General features: G+C 50.4%; 6 protein-coding genes across 6 annotated transcripts, besides 1 other annotated feature; 2 read left to right on the forward strand and 4 right to left on the reverse strand.

Moving 5' to 3' along the window:
* Positions 1-16586: part of a sequence feature (contig 1.84 954..621812(-1)) that runs on past both edges of the window.
* ANIA_04952 (putative stress response protein Nst1) lies at positions 1163-4796 on the forward strand (the record flags this gene model as incomplete). Its single annotated transcript, XM_657464.1, has 5 exons — positions 1163-2210; positions 2300-2529; positions 2581-4096; positions 4146-4259; positions 4327-4796. The coding sequence occupies 5 exons, from the start codon at positions 1163-1165 to the stop codon at positions 4794-4796; spliced, it is 3378 nt and encodes a 1125-aa protein (XP_662556.1).
* On the reverse strand, positions 6015-9323 carry ANIA_04951 (retromer subunit VPS35). The gene is made up of 5 exons (XM_657463.2): positions 9001-9323; positions 8260-8897; positions 7249-8207; positions 6652-7200; positions 6015-6598 (listed from the first exon to the last, which is right to left on the reverse strand). The coding sequence occupies exons 1-5, from the start codon at positions 9135-9137 to the stop codon at positions 6281-6283; spliced, it is 2601 nt and encodes an 866-aa protein (XP_662555.1). The 5' UTR covers positions 9138-9323; the 3' UTR covers positions 6015-6280.
* On the reverse strand, positions 9501-10507 carry ANIA_04950 (uncharacterized protein). Its single transcript, XM_657462.2, has one exon. The coding sequence runs from the start codon at positions 10352-10354 to the stop codon at positions 9767-9769; it is 588 nt and encodes a 195-aa protein (XP_662554.1). The 5' UTR covers positions 10355-10507; the 3' UTR covers positions 9501-9766.
* ANIA_04949 (transcription factor TFIIIC subunit TFC6) lies at positions 11489-13731 on the reverse strand (the record flags this gene model as incomplete). The annotated part of the gene is made up of 2 exons (XM_657461.1): positions 11489-12339; positions 12390-13731. 2 exons carry the CDS (start codon positions 13729-13731, stop codon positions 11489-11491), a joined length of 2193 nt encoding a protein of 730 aa, XP_662553.1.
* On the forward strand, positions 14261-15383 carry ANIA_04948 (uncharacterized protein; the record flags this gene model as incomplete). Its single annotated transcript, XM_657460.2, has 2 exons — positions 14261-14299; positions 14352-15383. The coding sequence occupies 2 exons, from the start codon at positions 14261-14263 to the stop codon at positions 15291-15293; spliced, it is 981 nt and encodes a 326-aa protein (XP_662552.1). The 3' UTR covers positions 15294-15383.
* ANIA_04947 (dolichyl-phosphate beta-D-mannosyltransferase) lies at positions 15452-16279 on the reverse strand (the record flags this gene model as incomplete). Its single annotated transcript, XM_657459.1, has 2 exons — positions 15452-16085; positions 16179-16279. 2 exons carry the CDS (start codon positions 16277-16279, stop codon positions 15452-15454), a joined length of 735 nt encoding a protein of 244 aa, XP_662551.1.

Here is a 16586-nt window from a genome sequence, read left to right on the forward strand (position 1 = left end):
CCATACCCACTTGAGAGAGGTGTCTCAGTTCTGGATGGAGTCCATGCTTCTATTTAGAGCGGCCGTTTCTCTCGTACTAAGATTCAGTCTATTGTGCTTCGGAATGGCCGAAGAAAAGCAATACCAAGCTGTCGTGGAGAGAGGTGAATGGCAGTACTCTGCCTCCCCACTGGTTTCTTACGGTCTTCTACTCTGTACCTATGCCTGGTTGCCTAAGGTCTGTCTGTGTATTAGAACGGGGTCGGATCGATCTTGTCAGCATGCAAGCCGACACAAAGTCTCAGCTCAGCTGGCTTGGACTCGACCTTCCACTCTTATTATTTCCAGTTAAGAAACTAATGCCCATTCAACGGCAAATGTATCTCTGCCAGATTGTAAATTGTAGACAGAGATCGTTCGATGTACGAGTAAGGCGTCCAAGGTACACTTTTGTAGGGCTTCTGGAAGGTTCAGCCCAGTTTCGAAATAGTATAGCGCTATTGTGTATAGAAGCCATCCATAAGAGTAAAATTGAAGATGGATGAGGTCTTAGTATTCTGTATACTGTTGAAGCTCGCTTATGGCGGCTATCAAGGCTATCCCTTTGCGGCCAGCGGCAGGGCAACCACCCAGAGCCCAACATCCGGCGTCAATCCAGTCATCATAGGTATCCTCCTCTCTAACATAGTACCGATACCTACCCTATTCGACACTCTCTATTCATTCCCCGGTTTCTCGCGCCCCCGATCTCCTCCCTCGATCTGGGCCGTTTGGCTGAGCCGCCCGGTCAATTTCCACCCCTCTCTCCGCCCTCACTTCGAGGCATTGTACCTTGGCTCCCCACCAGCCACTTGGGAAGGCCGCTTTTCTTTCAATCGCGACATCAAGCCTTGACCTCTACTTCTGTCTCACCGTTTACTTTCAAGTCTCTTTTATTGTCTCCAGTAAGAACTGCTGGTGAGTCTTTTGAAAATTTCAACGTTCTTTCTCCGGAAGGCTCCTGCTTCCGCCCTCGATATCCCGTCCGTGTCTAACCATTTTGCTCCGCCTTCTCCTACAGCTCCTGCTGTGGTCGTCGGGCTTAGGAACCTTGGAGGTTTAGGTGTCTGCACCTTTCCCCGCAGAGAGAACATATGATCCCATGCCTACTCACGCCACGCCCGGGCCAGCTTCTAGTTCCACAATGTCCAGTCATGTGCCCGCCGTAACCGCCCCTACACCCTCCACAGTCAGCGAAAACTCGGCGTCCAAAGACTCTCATAGCTCCCCAATGCCCGAATCAAAGCCGGTCTCCGTGAATCGCAAGAAACAGAAGCGAAGAGAAAAGGCAGCTCGTTTAGCGGCGCAGCGTCAAGCAGCAAACGGACATGCGCCGAGTGACACATTGGACGTAAACGGCTCCAGTTCAACGGTGCTCGATAACGACGTATCGCATGAGCAAAGCGGCGGCGGTTATGATGACAAAAGCGAGAAAGTACTGAACGGACATGGACACAACACCCAGGAGCTCCCGCATCCGTCCGAACATGATCCACAAGGAACAACTAGTCGAAAATCCAAAAAGAAACGAGGGAAGAAGGGCCGTAATGGATCGCAAGCAAGCTCAACGCCGATGTCGACTCCTTCAATATCGCTCTCCAACGCTCCACGCCCACCTTTATCGTCGCATTTCGGTTCCCAATCCTCCTCGAAGTTGTTGAAAGAACGCAGCATCTGGAACACTTCAACGCAAGAAGAACGAGAAAATATCAAGACCTTCTGGCTTGAGTTAGGCGAGGAGGAGCGGCGCCAGCTCGTCAAGGTGGAAAAGGATGCGGTATTGAAAAAGATGAAGGAGCAGCAGAAACATTCGTGCAGCTGTACTGTATGCGGCAGGAAACGGACAGCAATTGAGGAGGAGCTCGAAGTTCTCTACGACGCCTATTACGACGAGCTTGAACAGTACGCCAACAACACCCAGGGATCATTCGAACGAGGACCGGCGATACTCCCACCACCCGGACTGTACCAACCGCCGCTGCGGTCTCCTGGCCAACATACCCACACACATGGCCAATTCCATCCCTCACGAGGTCGAATCCACGAGCCCGAAGATGATGAAGACTTAGAGGAGGACTATGACGAGGATGAAGAGGACGATGAGCCATATAGCGATGAGGAGTACGAAGATGACGAAGGAAGTGCTGCGCGCGCTGACTTTTTCGCGTTTGGCAATAGTCTGACTGTCAAAGGTAAGTCGCCTGAAATATACTTCTGCTAAACCTGAGGCTGATTTCGGGTTCTGTCTCTACTTCATTAAATTCAGATGGAATTCTTACAGTTGCAGACGACCTATTAAAAAACGACGGAAAGCACTTCATCGATATGATGGAGCAATTGGCGGAGCGGCGCATGCAGCGCGAGGAGGACACGCAATACGGCATAGCAGCAGCACACCAATCTCTTCACAGCAGTCATAACCATGGTCCGCTAGATGACGAGGATTACGACGACGAGGAGGATGAGGACTACGATAGTCAGGAGGAGGAAGAATACGAGGAAGACGAAATGGTTTGTCGCACAGACTGCTACAGTACCAAGAACTCGAACTGATGATGTTAGGACGCCATGACGGAAGAACAGCGCATGGAGGAGGGCCGACGCATGTTTCAGATATTTGCAGCTCGAATGTTTGAGCAGCGGGTGTTGACAGCCTATCGCGAGAAAGTAGCTGAACAGCGCCAGCAGAAGCTTATTGAAGAGCTCCTTGAAGAGGAGAACTTAAACGAGCAGCGCAACGCCAAGAAAGCTAGGGAAGCCCAGAAACGAAAAGACAAGAAGAGACTCGCCAAGTTAGCAAAGGATGAAGAAAAGGCTCGAAGAGAGGCGCAGAAGGCTGCAGAGGAAGCTGCCGCTAAAGCTGAGCAGGAGAGGAAGCTCGAGGAACAACGGAAAAAGAAGGAGGAGCAACGGAAGAAGCGGGAAGCTGAACGGAAAGCGCAGGAAGAAGAGCGTGCTCGTAAAGAAGCTGAAAAGCACAAACGTCTGCGAGAGGAACGAGAAAGGCAAGAGGAAGCTGAACGGAGGCAGCGTGAACAGAAGGAGCAGGAGAAGAAGCGACGAGAGGAGGCTAAACGAAAGGAGCGTGAGGAGCGAGAATTGAGAGAGCAAAAAGCCAAGCAGGAACGAGAGCGTAAAGCTCAAGATGAGCAGTCGAGGAGGGAACGGGAACGAGTTGCGCAGGAACAAGCCAAGCGGGCGCCGAACTTGCAGCCTGTGTCTCCTGTGTCCCCTCCTCCGGAGTCTGCGACGCCTGTGGTTTCTAAAGCTCCAACGCCCGCTAAAGGCCGACGCCCTTCTCAGCAGGGGTCACATAGCTCGTCTCCACGCTCCCAATCAGCCAGCGCAGAGGCGTCCCAGGTGTCTCCGCGGTCCGCTCCTCTATCGCAATCATCGGGGTCATCTATTCCCAAATACGGCTCTGGTCATCCCATTCTCCATCCTCATCCAGGAGCTCCTATGTCTCCTTTGGGTCGAACGCATCCTCCTGGGCTTTCTCCATCCAATCCTCCAGGGCTGTCGGGCTTAGTTCCGCGACCTCCAATGGGCCATGAGTTACCCACATATCCTCCACATTCAAGTCCCTACATGAACCAGCTCCGGGGATTTCCCGCCCCCAATGGTATTCCTGTACTTCCAGGGATGAACGGCACACGCCCAATGCCCCCAGGTCGAGGATTCCCTCTTGATGCGCCCGGTATTCCTTTCCATGCCCAGCCGCCATTCTCTGGTATCTTCTCACCGCAGCCAAGTGGCTTGCCGCATGGCCATTCAAGGCAGCCGTCGAATTCCTTTGAACGATCTCCTCTTGACACGAGCGCTCAGCCATTCCCAATATCCCGACCTAGCCCTATCAAACGCCCACCTAGTACTCAACAGGAACAGCGCAACTCTCGGCGGGATGTGGACGATCTCAGCGCACAACTGGGTAGCAGTGCACTGCTCGATGACTCCGACGTTCCCCTCACTTCTTCACAACTTTCTCAATCCCTTCCTGGAACAACGCCCGCCCCTGTAATGCCAGGTCCTGCACGAGCCAGCTTTGCCGGCTCCTCACTATTCCCGGATCCTCTTAGTGGTGAGTTTGTATTTGGCAACGTCATGATATTAGCTAATGGAACTTCTAGTGGCCAAGCATGCCAATTTCCCCGTCAGTCCTGTTATAGGCGGCAGCACGTGGGGTGCCCAGATGCCCTTCGGAGCCCCGTTCCCGGGCGGTCCAACATGGGGATACACGCCAGGTTAGTACTGAGTCAAGCGTCATTCTTGATCCAGCTAACGTGAGTATAGCGAATAATAACTGGCCAGCCAATAACAACGCTTTTGGTGCTGGCATCCATCATCGCGCACACACGTCTCGGCCTGTTGCGATTCGACTTCTTGTAATTCAGGCCTGCAAGCAATTGAGTACCATGAGCCCTTCTAAGGATTCAGGCGGGTATCACGATGTTAATGCGGTTCTCCGCCAAGTTGAGCAACTACGACCATCGAATGAGCCTTCCATATCTCTCAAGGAGATGCTTGACATTTGTGATACCGAGGGAAACGCGCAAAATGGCGGCGGGACATTCTCAATCAAGAGCGGCCAGACAGGCGAGCTCGTCAAGTTTGAGCCTGACGCCGTTAGCACAACCACGGGCCACCGCGGCAGCATTGTCCCCGGCGAGATCGGAAGTCCCATTCCTAGCAGTACCATGCCGGCTCTTGGAGGAATCGGCCTTGGTACACCCCCTTCCTCTGCTCTTCGGCAATTTTCTTCTCCAACCACGGGTTTCTAGTCTAGGCGTTTCGGATGAACCAGGGGGTTCCTTTCAATCAGCTTCTTCATCAACGTTTTGGGATGGATTATAAGTTCTCACGGGTTAAGGTTAAAGCGTCATCTCATCTTTCGTCCTATCCTCATCTTCATCTTCCTCCCGCTTCTCATTTAACTCCACCTCCCATCACCACTTCAATCTTCTCCCAATTGCGCACATGTCCTTGATACGATATGATACTTTCCATCCTCCTTCCATCCTCCCTTCCTCTATCCGTTTTATGAATGACATTGTTTGTGTTCGTGTTACTCTTCTACCCAACAACTTCATTGCTGTTGTTCTACATTTCTCCCTTAAACTATCCATGGACATTGCCGTCATATCATGTATTCTTTTTACCCTTACGTATGCTAGGCCACAGAGCCAAAACATGGCATACATGGTTCCTGCTCGTTTTATTCTCGAACAATGCATACACAACTCGGGGTTCATATCTCGTGGGTATCACGGTTTACTTACCTTCGTTTTGACTCCATATGTAATTCTCGTAATGCTATCCCATATGTACCAGGTAGTATCGCAGTAGGGTGGAGGAAAAATTCATTACACGGTCGAGCCTGAAACACCCATCACCTGAACGGAACACTCAAGTACGAATTTATATCGAAGTCCCCATCTTATCTCTCGACTTCGGTAGGTAACGAGTGGTGTTCCTAGGGTACTTCTCACCCAAACCACTTTTAATGGAGACACGATAAAACCCCACCGACTTCGCTCGTCTATTGACATCCGCCCAAATTAACTCCTGTCCCGACTTTCCAGGAGCTTGTTCAACTAGTATGGTAAGTGCGAGTAAAGGGCCTTACGGTACTCTTGTAGTTTAAAGTTTAAATGGCATCCACACAGAGGTTCCATGTTACCAGTCGCCCGTCCCTGAAGAGGTAGTACACATCCATGACTTGCTTTGGAAGGAAGTACATAGGGGCCCCGTCTATCATCCTTTCCTTTACTATGGGAATTCAGACCTTCATCCGCCTTGCTAATAGTGCTTTTGCTATGTCTCCTGAGAGAAAAATGCCTTGAACGTACTGTATCTGCTTCTCAATTTACGCTTCAGTTAGGGAGTCAGACAGACCCTAAATAGCGGATACAAATGGTACTAACGCCACCTTTTAGAAGTACATCATTGATATAACAGCCCTAGAAGGAACAACGGAGGGCGCGAAAAAGACTGTGTCATGGTATTGAGAGAAATGCTCAACGGCAAACGAAGGGAATCTTTCTTACATACATATATCAGCATACAGATCAAAACAAACGCACTAAGCCTAACAGGTTAGGGGAGGGTGATTGTTGTAAGGCAGTATAGGCCAGCAGCACTGTATAAAATGCTCGCCTCAAGCATCGAGCTCGCTCACTATAACAGATACAACCGTAATTGACATATATTTACCACCGATGGCATGCCTATGTCGCAGTTTACTTGAAACATCCAAGATTCAAGTCTAAGATCTGGGATCCGTAACCACGCCCTCAAACTCCCTCGCGCGGATATACTCGAGCGTGCGGTAAAAATGTCTTTTGGGGTTCTCGAGCGCCGGATTCGGCTCGTCCTGGTCTGTTTGGAGATTCGAGTGGATGAGCTCGATCAGGCCATTGAGGTACTTTGTCGTCACGGTTTCGTTCTGCTGGTCGAAGTAGTAGACGTAGCGGTTGAGAATCTCGACGAAGAGCTCCACTGAGACGGCGGTGTCCATGCAGGCGTCTGCGACGCGGAGGGCGCGCTGTAAGCATTCAAGGACGCGTTTGCCGTCGCGGTAAAGCTGGTCTCGTTTAGCACAGTAGGATGGCAATCAGGGGGCTGTGGACGACGTACGTTCTTGGGGTCCTCTTCGCCTCTGTGCGGGTTTTCGATGACCCACCAGAGATGACTAGCTAGGTATACTGCGCGACATTGATCGGGTTTTTTGAGAAGTTTACTACCGTGAAGGGCGGCCTTCGTGATGAGGGTGTCATAGTTTTCTTTGGAGAAGCCTCGGGTGCCGTGGAGGGCGCCGGCGATGATGCAGACGGCTTGAAATTGGGCGCGGGAATCGCTGATGGAATCCTCGTAAATGGTAAAAGCTTGGGCGAAGAACTCGTAGCTGAATTCTTCGAAGCCTGTCTGATCGGCTACTTCACCGCACATTACGAATAGGCGCAGTGCAAGATCGGCGCATCCGGGGTTGACGCGTTGGTATAAATTGTTGACGCACTGATGCATGAAGCGGTATAGCGCTGACGATTGTGATTGCCAATTGTCATCGTAATGCTCGCGAGATTTGAGTTTCCGTGCCAGACGGATCGAGGAGCTAACAATTGCGGGAAAGGTGTAGCGTATCCTCTCGTTGCCGTCTAGATACGCTTTTCGAGTCGCTTGGAGAAGCTAGACGTAATTAGCAGCAGCTAGAAACTAATGACAGAAGCCGATTACCTTAAGTTGGGTGTCATTTTCTGGCGCCTGCAGTAAGTGAACCAATCTGGCCAACCACCCTTGTTCCTCAATTGTCTCGTCTGACTCGCCTCGTCGTTGTGACCCAGGATAACCTCCTTGCTGCACACCTTCTTTAATTAGTACCCTGAGGGCCTGTAATACGCGGTCCAAGTTCTCAGTAGTAGTGATTAATGTTCGGTCCTTAAGAAGAGTGCGGGCGATTTCGCCCGCAACAGATCGTCGTGTAGGGTATGACTGGGAAGACAAAAGGGGGAGGTAATGTGGCAGAGCCAGGGCTGTGAAAACAGAAACGTATGAGCGGAGCGGAGCAATGAGGAGGTGCAAAAGGTTCTGTTGTGTCGGTGCGGCGTGTAAGTCTGCATGGTCTGTGTACTCGGCTGTCTCCTTGGTAGCAAACTGAAGGATTTGATCAACATATTCCAAACGTTCAGGGTACGTGTTGAGCGCGAGGTTGACGAGTGAAACGAGGAGTGCCATCGTATCTTGAATTGGAAGACCACGGGATTTGATAAGGCTGACCACCTGCTCGTAAAATATGTCATACAATTTGATATCTTGAGGCGAGGTGGGCTTCTGGTCCTCGTCGCGCCCATTTGCCGTAACCTCATCGGCTGGTTTCGTTTGCTCCTCGCTTTCCGTTGGTGTCTGCTCGACGCCATTCTCCTGGGTAGGGGTGGCATCCTCCTTCGGTTTCTCCTGGGACGCCTCGGAGACCTTGAGATTTTCGAGAAGCTTCGTGACGGCTTCCTCTTCCTTTTGCTTCCTCGTCTCCGCATTCATAGAGGTCTCGGCCTCTCGAGCCGCATAGGAGGATAAGCGGTCCATGAGCCCTATCACAATCTTCTTCAGATCCACATGCGGATTTAACCGCGCGATAGCTGAAAGTAATAGGTCGAGCGTATGTAAATGGAACTCATCGGGAAACACCTTCGTAATCACTATAGTCGCAGCATTAGCACTCCGCACGCCTCTTCACCCAGTCACCCTCACCTTCCAGTAAATACTCCTGCGCCAAAACATCCCGGCACTGAACGACTTGTTCTAATAGCGCCTGCAGAATCCCAGACTTGTACGTGTCCAAATCCACCAATTGGCTCAGGCGAACGACGTTACTACCAACCAACAACTCCAGCTCCCGACGCTCCTGCATCCGCTTCTCCCGCTCTCGCGAGGGACCCTGGTGCTGAAGTCTCACCCATAATTTATTCATTTCCACAAAATTGGTCAAGACAAAGTTAATCGAGTCCTGGATGTTCCCTTCAGGCCCGTTACCGGTTCCCGTTGGTAGGTAGTCTCTCGCCTGACCGGAAAGGTAATACCTCAAAAATAGCCCACGGATTGGGTGTTGCACGCCTCGGCTCATCTCCATCATGTCCTTCATGATCTCTTTGACAGGGGCATCCTCCACAGACATATAGACGGTACCAACGGTTATCATGAGGTAGAGCCGCGGAACAATATTTCCGGCATACTGAACCAATTCGTACAGGTCCGCGAGGTGATTGACCGGGTGGTTCTCTTTCAGGTAGACGGAGAGGTGGCGCAGTGCATCAAAGACAGCCATGTACAGTTCGTAGTATTGCTTGGGCCCTAGACTCGGTGTTCGGAGTTCAGAGACCAATGTCGATCTAGAAATGATACCGCAATATCAGTATTGCCGTTTTTGTATATATTGAGCAGTATCTCGCGTCGTCGCAGCATAGTCCACTGCTAGCTGAAGCTCGAACTCACCCGCATTTGAGCGCATCCATCAGTTTGCCTGGCGTCTCGAGGCATTTTCGCATCATACTCGATTGCTGGCGCACCACCCCCAATGCCTCCTCCAGGAGACGACTCTGGTCTTCGGACGGCGCTACCGAAGTAGCCATTGTGGTTATCTGACCAGGTAAGAAGCAAGAGGGGATAGGTCAAGAGCGGAGATAGAAACGGCTTGGGTTTAGGCGGTAAGCAGCTGGAATGGCTCAAAAGGGAGGGGAGAGATGAAACTATGATAATATCGGAGGGAAAACACTGGAACGGAAGAGATTTGACTGCTTTCAGATTCCATAGAACAGAGAGTGAAGTTCATTCATTAATCAGGGAGTTGGAGTTGAACGGTGCTGGAGTGGTGGAACTGGCATAATGCCGTTGACTGGAGGCGGGCATGCGACCAGTACGTAATGTATCACTGCTGCTTTTCGTTACATTAATTACGTGAACATACAGCCATGTACTAGCACTTCCTGGTATTCGAAAGTACGACCAATCTATTTCCAATCTATATCTATACTTATAAAAACAAATAATCAACCGATGCATGAGGGGCCATCAAATCTCGAAAACGCCGGCACCCATCTTCTGGTCAGTTACATCATTATCCCAGTCTCGTCATCATCGTTCAAGCCATTGAAAAGTTGATCTTGAACCCGTTATGTCATAAAAGGTAGCAGCCAAAGTTGTAGTAAAAACGACACAGAAGAAACCGAGCAAAACACCCAATGAGTCTCCTGATGTCATCTCAGCCCCTCAGAGCAGTGCTGTTCAGACTCCTAGCCTTGCGACTCGAGGTAACAAGTTCAGTGGAGTTGAGCAGACCACGAGAGACGTGAACACTCCCAGTCTCATTGAGACCACGAGCATCGAAACGAGGATAAGCCGCAGTCTCGTTGCTGGTACGAGCCCGTAGATGAGAGTTCATAGACCTTCCAAAGGCGCGCGCAAGTCTGTCAATTGCTCCCGTGGCGGTTTCTTCTTCGTCTTGAACTTCTTCTCCCGGGACTGGAGTCACAGCCGGGAGGATAGCCGAGCTGCTGTACGGAACGCCAGTCCCAGCGCCCCATATCGCCGACGACGAAGGCGACGGAGTTGTTGGTGTTTGGGATATCGTCACTGTCACTGTTTGTGGAGGAGCACCCGGCGCAGTCACGGTTTGGGTGATGGTTGAAGCCGAGGGGGCAGGTTGAGGAGTGTCCGGAAGACCACCAACGTTGACCACATCGTAGTCAGCGCTTCGGCGCTGAACTGTGGTGTTGAAGGTAGGATGACTCAGAGGAAATGCGTTGGAGGTGAGGGCGAGAGCCAAGGAAAGGACGGCAGAGGTATGCATTGTGTTGACAGTGAGTTGAAGTAATGTTCAACAACAAATAATATGAAATTAGTCAGGAACTGAAGGAGGAGCAGAGAAACTTTATAACCCTAAGCAATCTTGGGTCCTCAGGAACTGTGGTTATGAAAAGTTGGATGAGACAGTTCAGTTGAGATGCTACAGCTTAAGAATCCCAGAGTAGACCAAGGCCACGGCTAGAAGACCCTCGAAAAACCTTTTAAGGTGGACCACTTGTTGCATAATGATCAGCACTTTGAGCCCATCATGTCCAAGCGATACGGCAGCTGGCGCGTCCTGATGTTCGAGCTGACAGTCGCCACGAAGTATACAGGAGGCTGGGCCATCCATACAAACTACCAGCCACGGATTTTCTAACGACAGACCGCAGAATTATCGCAGCAACGCAATTATTTCATAAAGATGATCATACAGTGAATGAGAAAAATGAAATTAGAACAAGTTCTTGTTTCACGATTTTTCTTCAAGCTGAATTTCTTGAATTCGGATAGAAGTCTAGGAGCTTCAGGTTCGTTCCAGAGGCAGATGGCCTTTGGAAGGCAGAAGCCCTGCTGTGGCTGTGCTTTCCATTGTGGCGTATAATTTCAACATCCACTACTAGATAGTGATCATCGGCCAAAACAAATGGGAGTTGGGTATCCGATGAGTCGACCACATATTTATGCAAATATCTATTCTTAGTTTACTTATCTGCCTGCTCCTGCCGGACGCGCAATGCTCTGCATGGCCCAATACATACATAGATGCGTCAGAAGCTTGGCCCAATGCAGACTGTGGGGATTACTCCATATGGAAGAAGCTGCATGTGATTGTGATATACTTGGTTTCTTCAAACCGAGTTACGTAGGTCACGGCGAACCAGCGCTTTTGGACCGAGATGCTATTTTCAGATTCTCTCCTCTGGTACTTTCGGTTATTCATGGTGTTTGAGGTACGATCGCCATTTAGTGGGTTTTCCAAGGGAGTACGTGAGCAATGATGGCCCACTGATCGGCCTTCCAAGAAGTCTCAGCCATGCAGGGTAAACAGAGCATATGTAAATGGGTCGTGGTCATGTACAAACACTTCAGACCGGCATAATTCGCACGTGAGAATGAGGGCAAGAATGATGTTAAGCTACATGGCCAGATCCTCAATTCGAAGCAGTCCGCATCCCAGCCCGGCAGCCGCCCATCCCGCGCATGACTGGTTAGGGTTCCACGACAGCGCCGTGACGTGCGTCTCCTCCTCGTAAATGGTGACTACCATAGTCCCATTGACCATCTTGCGGTCCCCTGTCATATTCCGTAACAGACTGATGCTTTCAGCACGGAAACCATCGAAGAATCGACTGACCCCGGGACTGCTTGGGTCTTCTCCTTGAACCCAGGTATGCGAGAACCAGGCCTGTTGCCATTGCTTTTCCTTGGAATGCAATAGTCTTCGTAAGGGATTCGTCGAGATTACTGTTCCCCCAGTACAGCCAATAAGCGCACTAGGGTGCCAGGGGCTGCACGTCGCTAAAGCAGAAACAGTGCTCGGCATCCGAGCGACCGCCAGGGTGGTGAAGAAGCGCCGCAAAGTCAACAGACGTACAAAGTCGTTTTCATCACTAGAGACGAATGAGTGTAGCCAGGGCGAGTAGGTCAGATACGGCGAGCCCACTCGCATGCGAGTTGTTTCGACCACGTCCTTTTCATGGTCGACTATTGATGTTAGTCGCGTCTCTCCATCCATAGAGGTGGTAGCCACCAAATGGGCGTGAGTTGGATAACCGGGCGAGACGTTGAGAACATAAGTGGTGTGAATGGGATGGTAAAAGTAAGGTAGGTTGTCAGTTTGAGGCTCATTAAAGGGCGGCGCAATGCTCCATACGCCAACGAATCCGTTTGCGCAGCCCACAACAATGTCACTCGAAGACATCCATGCCACACATGTACATACTGTGGATGGGGGCCGCGCCTCAAACACTGGGACATCGATTCTGTCTTCACAATGTTAGTGTCTATCCACCACTTGATACAACCGCAAAACTTACAAAATTCGGTCTTTGTGGGATCATTGTTCACTTTCACGTCAATAACTCGGACATAACCATCGCCCCATACCCCGGCAAGTAGCCCTAAATTTCTGAAGCCGCCTTTGTTATCTTCATCCCGCGGCTTTCGGGTAATAGGACACCAGGCCATTCGCCTTAAGTCGCCCCATTTGGTACATAAAATCAACCGTAGGCTGGGCTCGATGTTCATATCAATGGTTTTCGTGAGACCGCCATCCTCGCTAGCTTTGAACGCCCAGATCTGCAGGGCACATGGGTAGGGTGCGGAGGACCGAAATGCTGCGGCTGCGTAGTCCTTCAAAGGATCTAGATACATCTGTTTTTGCTCATTCGTGATTGGAGCTACCACAGATAGAAACTGGTCACGGCCACTTTGGTTCGGCACCCAGGCCAAACACTGGATGCGCTGCCCAATATTAAGTACCCAGCCCTGCCGTTTCTTTTTGTTGGATGTTTCCTTCTGATTCCGACTCTTGAGCTCTCCCCACGCATCCCCAAAGTTGAAGACCTCGTACTGGTTCAGATTGAACTCCATTTGGTTGCCAGCGGGGCCCATAAGCACAGTATGCTTTCCCTGTTTCGGTGTAGGCAAAAAGGTCGGGCATGCTTCTTGCTCATTGATCTGCTCGATTCGTTGGCGTTTTCTGAATCGCCCTCCGGGACCATCATCGTCATAATACCAGTCCCAGCTGCTCGTTTTCTCCTTTTCATAATCATCCGGCTCAACTCCGAAAGTCAAACCATACTTGTAATCTCGCAAACTCTCTGCTTCGTCCAACGACACCCGAGTCGGAAACGTAGAATCAATCCCCCTTGACCACCTATCCCTCGTATACAGAACAGCCAGGAGATCCCTCTCATCGAGCCCAAACGTCACCTGCAAATGAATTGATTTCCCTGCATGTTCAAGCGGATTCCAAGCTCCTCGAGAATGAGTCTCATCACCAGTCAGCACGATAGCGCCGTCGGGACGCCGCTTCTTGGTTGACCTGGGTTGATCGAGTCGCACCGGCTTTTGGAAGCCTTTAAGACGACGGCTTTTGAAAGTTGCTGCATCGACTCCTTCGCCAGCATTTTCAGCACTGGGTTCTTCAGCCTCAGATACATCACCATCAGGATCCTCTTCCTCTTCCTCTTCTTGTGCCTGGAATTCCTCGTCAGAGTCATCGTCCCCTTGAACTCGCCCTTTGCCCTTATTCTGCGGTGTCTTGCTATCCTCTTCCCCAAAGATGGTTAGATCCAAGTCATTTTCCGCAAATGGGTCAACTGTGTAGGTCTTCCGTACACCGGACAAGCGACCGGATCTACGACTTGAGGGCATGCTTGCGATTAAGCAGCTCTCTCAGGTTATCTCACAGCTCTTGAGCTAGCATTTCTATATGTAGCTGACTTGGGTAAAAGAGCTACTTTGTAGAAGCTGATGTAAAAAAGGGCATGTCAGCAGTAATATGTTTGAAAAACGAATTATAGAGTGAAAGGAGGGTCGAGTCGTGAAGAATGATGCCAAGATGGGAACCATAGCTCCCGATCAGGTTTAGCGTATATCTTGGCGTTATATTTTACGCAGAGCTGTATTGTCGATCTAAACTCAACTTGGTGTTGGTTGATTTTGTAATTATATTTGCGATGTCAGGCCCCGGGCTTGTATGACATCTCTTTTTTCTTTAAAATCAAATATCAATAAGACAAAAAAGCGGGAGAAGGGAATCGGTTCGTTGTTGATCAGATACTGGAACCTAAGCTACTCGGTAAACTGCTCGCTTCTGGTTCAAGTCTTGTCGATGTCTACCCCGCTAATTGATAGCTGTGCATGCTCCAAGCATCTTCCAACATAACAGCAATTCGTCAATATGGCCTTACCATCATACCCAGGAATCTTACACAATTATGTATGTGTCCAGTTACCTACACTATATAGACTCCTAATACCAACTGTGACAGGCACCCCGCTTGGTAGCTTTTGAGTTCAGGTCATCAGGCACTCTCAAGCCGCACAGTCTCCTCTTCATTGGCGGCCTCACAGACGGCTTGTACACGGTCCCCTACGTCCAGGGACTTGCAAACGCTCTAGAACCAACTGAATGGTCCCTCTTCCATCTCCATCTATCGTCTTCCTACGGTGGCTGGGGGATAGGTAGTCTTGACCGAGACGTTGAAGAGATCGGCCAGTGCATCGAATATGTCCGTAACCTGAAGCAGAGAACTACAAGCGGAGCCAAGGTAGTCATCATGGGCCATTCGACAGGAAGCCAGGATGTGCTACACTACCTGTACTCGGCGAATCCGACCCCGCGCAATCCTGATGTGGACGGCGTACATAGCCTCACGCGTCCAGCCGTGGATGGGGCGATCGTGCAAGCACCAGTATCGGATCGAGAGGCGCTGCTGCAATGCGCGAAGGAGAGCCCAGAGGCCCGCGAGGCATATGAGAAACTTGTCACATTTGCACGGGAGCAACCCGCTCGTGCAATCTGTCCTATAGAGCTTTCAGGTTTGGTAGGGTTGGATCCTGTCACTCCGGTTAGTGCAAGACGATTCTGGAGTCTTGCAAGCCCCGAGAGTCCTGAGAAGCCGTCAGAAGATGACTTGTTTAGCTCTGATTTGACGGATGAAAGGCTTGGTGAGACGTTTGGCCGGATAGCCGAGCGCGGCTTGCTGCGGACCACTCTAGTGGCGCTATATTCTGGCAGTGATGAGTATTGCCCCAATTGGGTAGATAAGGAAGCTCTATTGGAACGATGGAAGCGTGCAACAAATGCGAGAGGGGAAAAGAAGTGGGACGACGAAATCAGTGGTATCATTCCGGGGGCGAGTCACAATGTCCGAGACGAAGGTCAGGCGTGGATGATTGAACGCATCCTCAGCTATCTCAATCGGGTTTGAGGACCGAATTAGAGCGCGTGTAAGGTAAAACAAGAACAGATTATCAAACGGATATAGAGAGCATTAATATACAGACATAGGAAAGATAAGTGCGTTGGTCATCAAAGACTGGGTAAAGGGTGAAAACAGCAAAATCGGTAAAAGAATGGCAGAGAAAATCAAACCTTAAGCCAGAGATTAAAGACACCCTTCAAATACTCCACAATCTCACTGCCTCCCAGTTTACTCTCTCCATACAGCCGGTCAACAAATGTGATCGGGCACTCCGCAACCTTGTACCCCATCGCCTTGGCCCTGACCATCATCTCCATCTGAAAACTGTAGCCCTTACTCTGCGTACTAGAAATCACCTTCTCCAGCACGCTCTTCCTGTACAATCGAAAGCTGCCCGTCAAATCACTCACACCAGGCATGAGCATTACATCCGCAATCAAGTTCGCAGTGCGCGACGTGAACTTCCGGAACAGATCCCACCCGTACACCCCGCCGCGAATGCCGTCACGGGAAGCGTAACGCGTGCCGGTGACAATGTCGGCGTCTGTCTCCTTCTGGATGCGGACCATCTCCGGGATGAACTTCGGGTGATGGCTGAAATCGGCGTCCATGATAATCACGAAGTTTCCGGTTGTGAATTGCAGCCCGTGGACGTAGGCAGTTCCGAGGCCGAGCTTTCCAGCGCGAGGTTTTAAGACGATATGGTCGGCGCCCCAGACATTCTGGAGCTGTTTGGCGACGTCGAGCGTACCGTCCGGGGAGCCGTCGTCGACGATGATTACTTCCCAGTCCAGCTTGCTGTTTAACAACATATTAGCTTTTTTTTCCCCTCCTTTTTCAAACTGTTTGATTCATTTGATCAGTAACTGTATGGGTATGGACGCCGCTCACTTCTCGCGAAATGTCCGTTCCAGGAGCCAACATATGATAGGGAGGTTCCTCCGTTCATTGTAGGTCGGAAGGATGACGGAGTATTTATTGTCCTTGGCCATTTTGAAGTCCAGAATTTTAAATGAGTGACTGATTTGTTTTGCGATGCGACGCAATTGCAGAACGTGGAGACGGAGTTGATCGAGAGCTCAAGTCGGGGTTACGTTGCTTCAAGACACGAGAGATCCGCAGTGGTCGCTAAAGAGCTTCAGGGTAAATCTGGCTGGTTCGCGATTCCTGCAGTCAACCTACAGCAATCTACGCATTTAAAAAGTCAATCGCTTTATATTCTCATTTTATATTCATCTTAACATATAATATAATACAAGATAAGCCGACTTCTATCGATTTTAAAACCGGCGATCATGA

The sequence above is a fragment of the Aspergillus nidulans genome, chromosome III (genome assembly GCF_000011425.1).
Source record: "Aspergillus nidulans FGSC A4 chromosome III".
Classification (NCBI taxonomy): domain Eukaryota; kingdom Fungi; phylum Ascomycota; class Eurotiomycetes; order Eurotiales; family Aspergillaceae; genus Aspergillus; species Aspergillus nidulans.

Coding starts and splice junctions, on each gene's coding strand:
- ANIA_04951 (XM_657463.2), bottom strand. CDS start 9,137: ATGGCTACTTCGGTAGCGCCGTCCGAAGACCAGAGTCGTCTCCTGGAG. Junction 8,208..8,259: donor GCAGGAGTATTTACTGGAAG/GTGAGGGTGACT, acceptor CTGCGACTATAG/TGATTACGAAGGTGTTTCCC. Junction 7,201..7,248: donor AAAATGACACCCAACTTAAG/GTAATCGGCTTC, acceptor AATTACGTCTAG/CTTCTCCAAGCGACTCGAAA.
- ANIA_04950 (XM_657462.2), bottom strand. CDS start 10,354: ATGCATACCTCTGCCGTCCTTTCCTTGGCTCTCGCCCTCACCTCCAAC.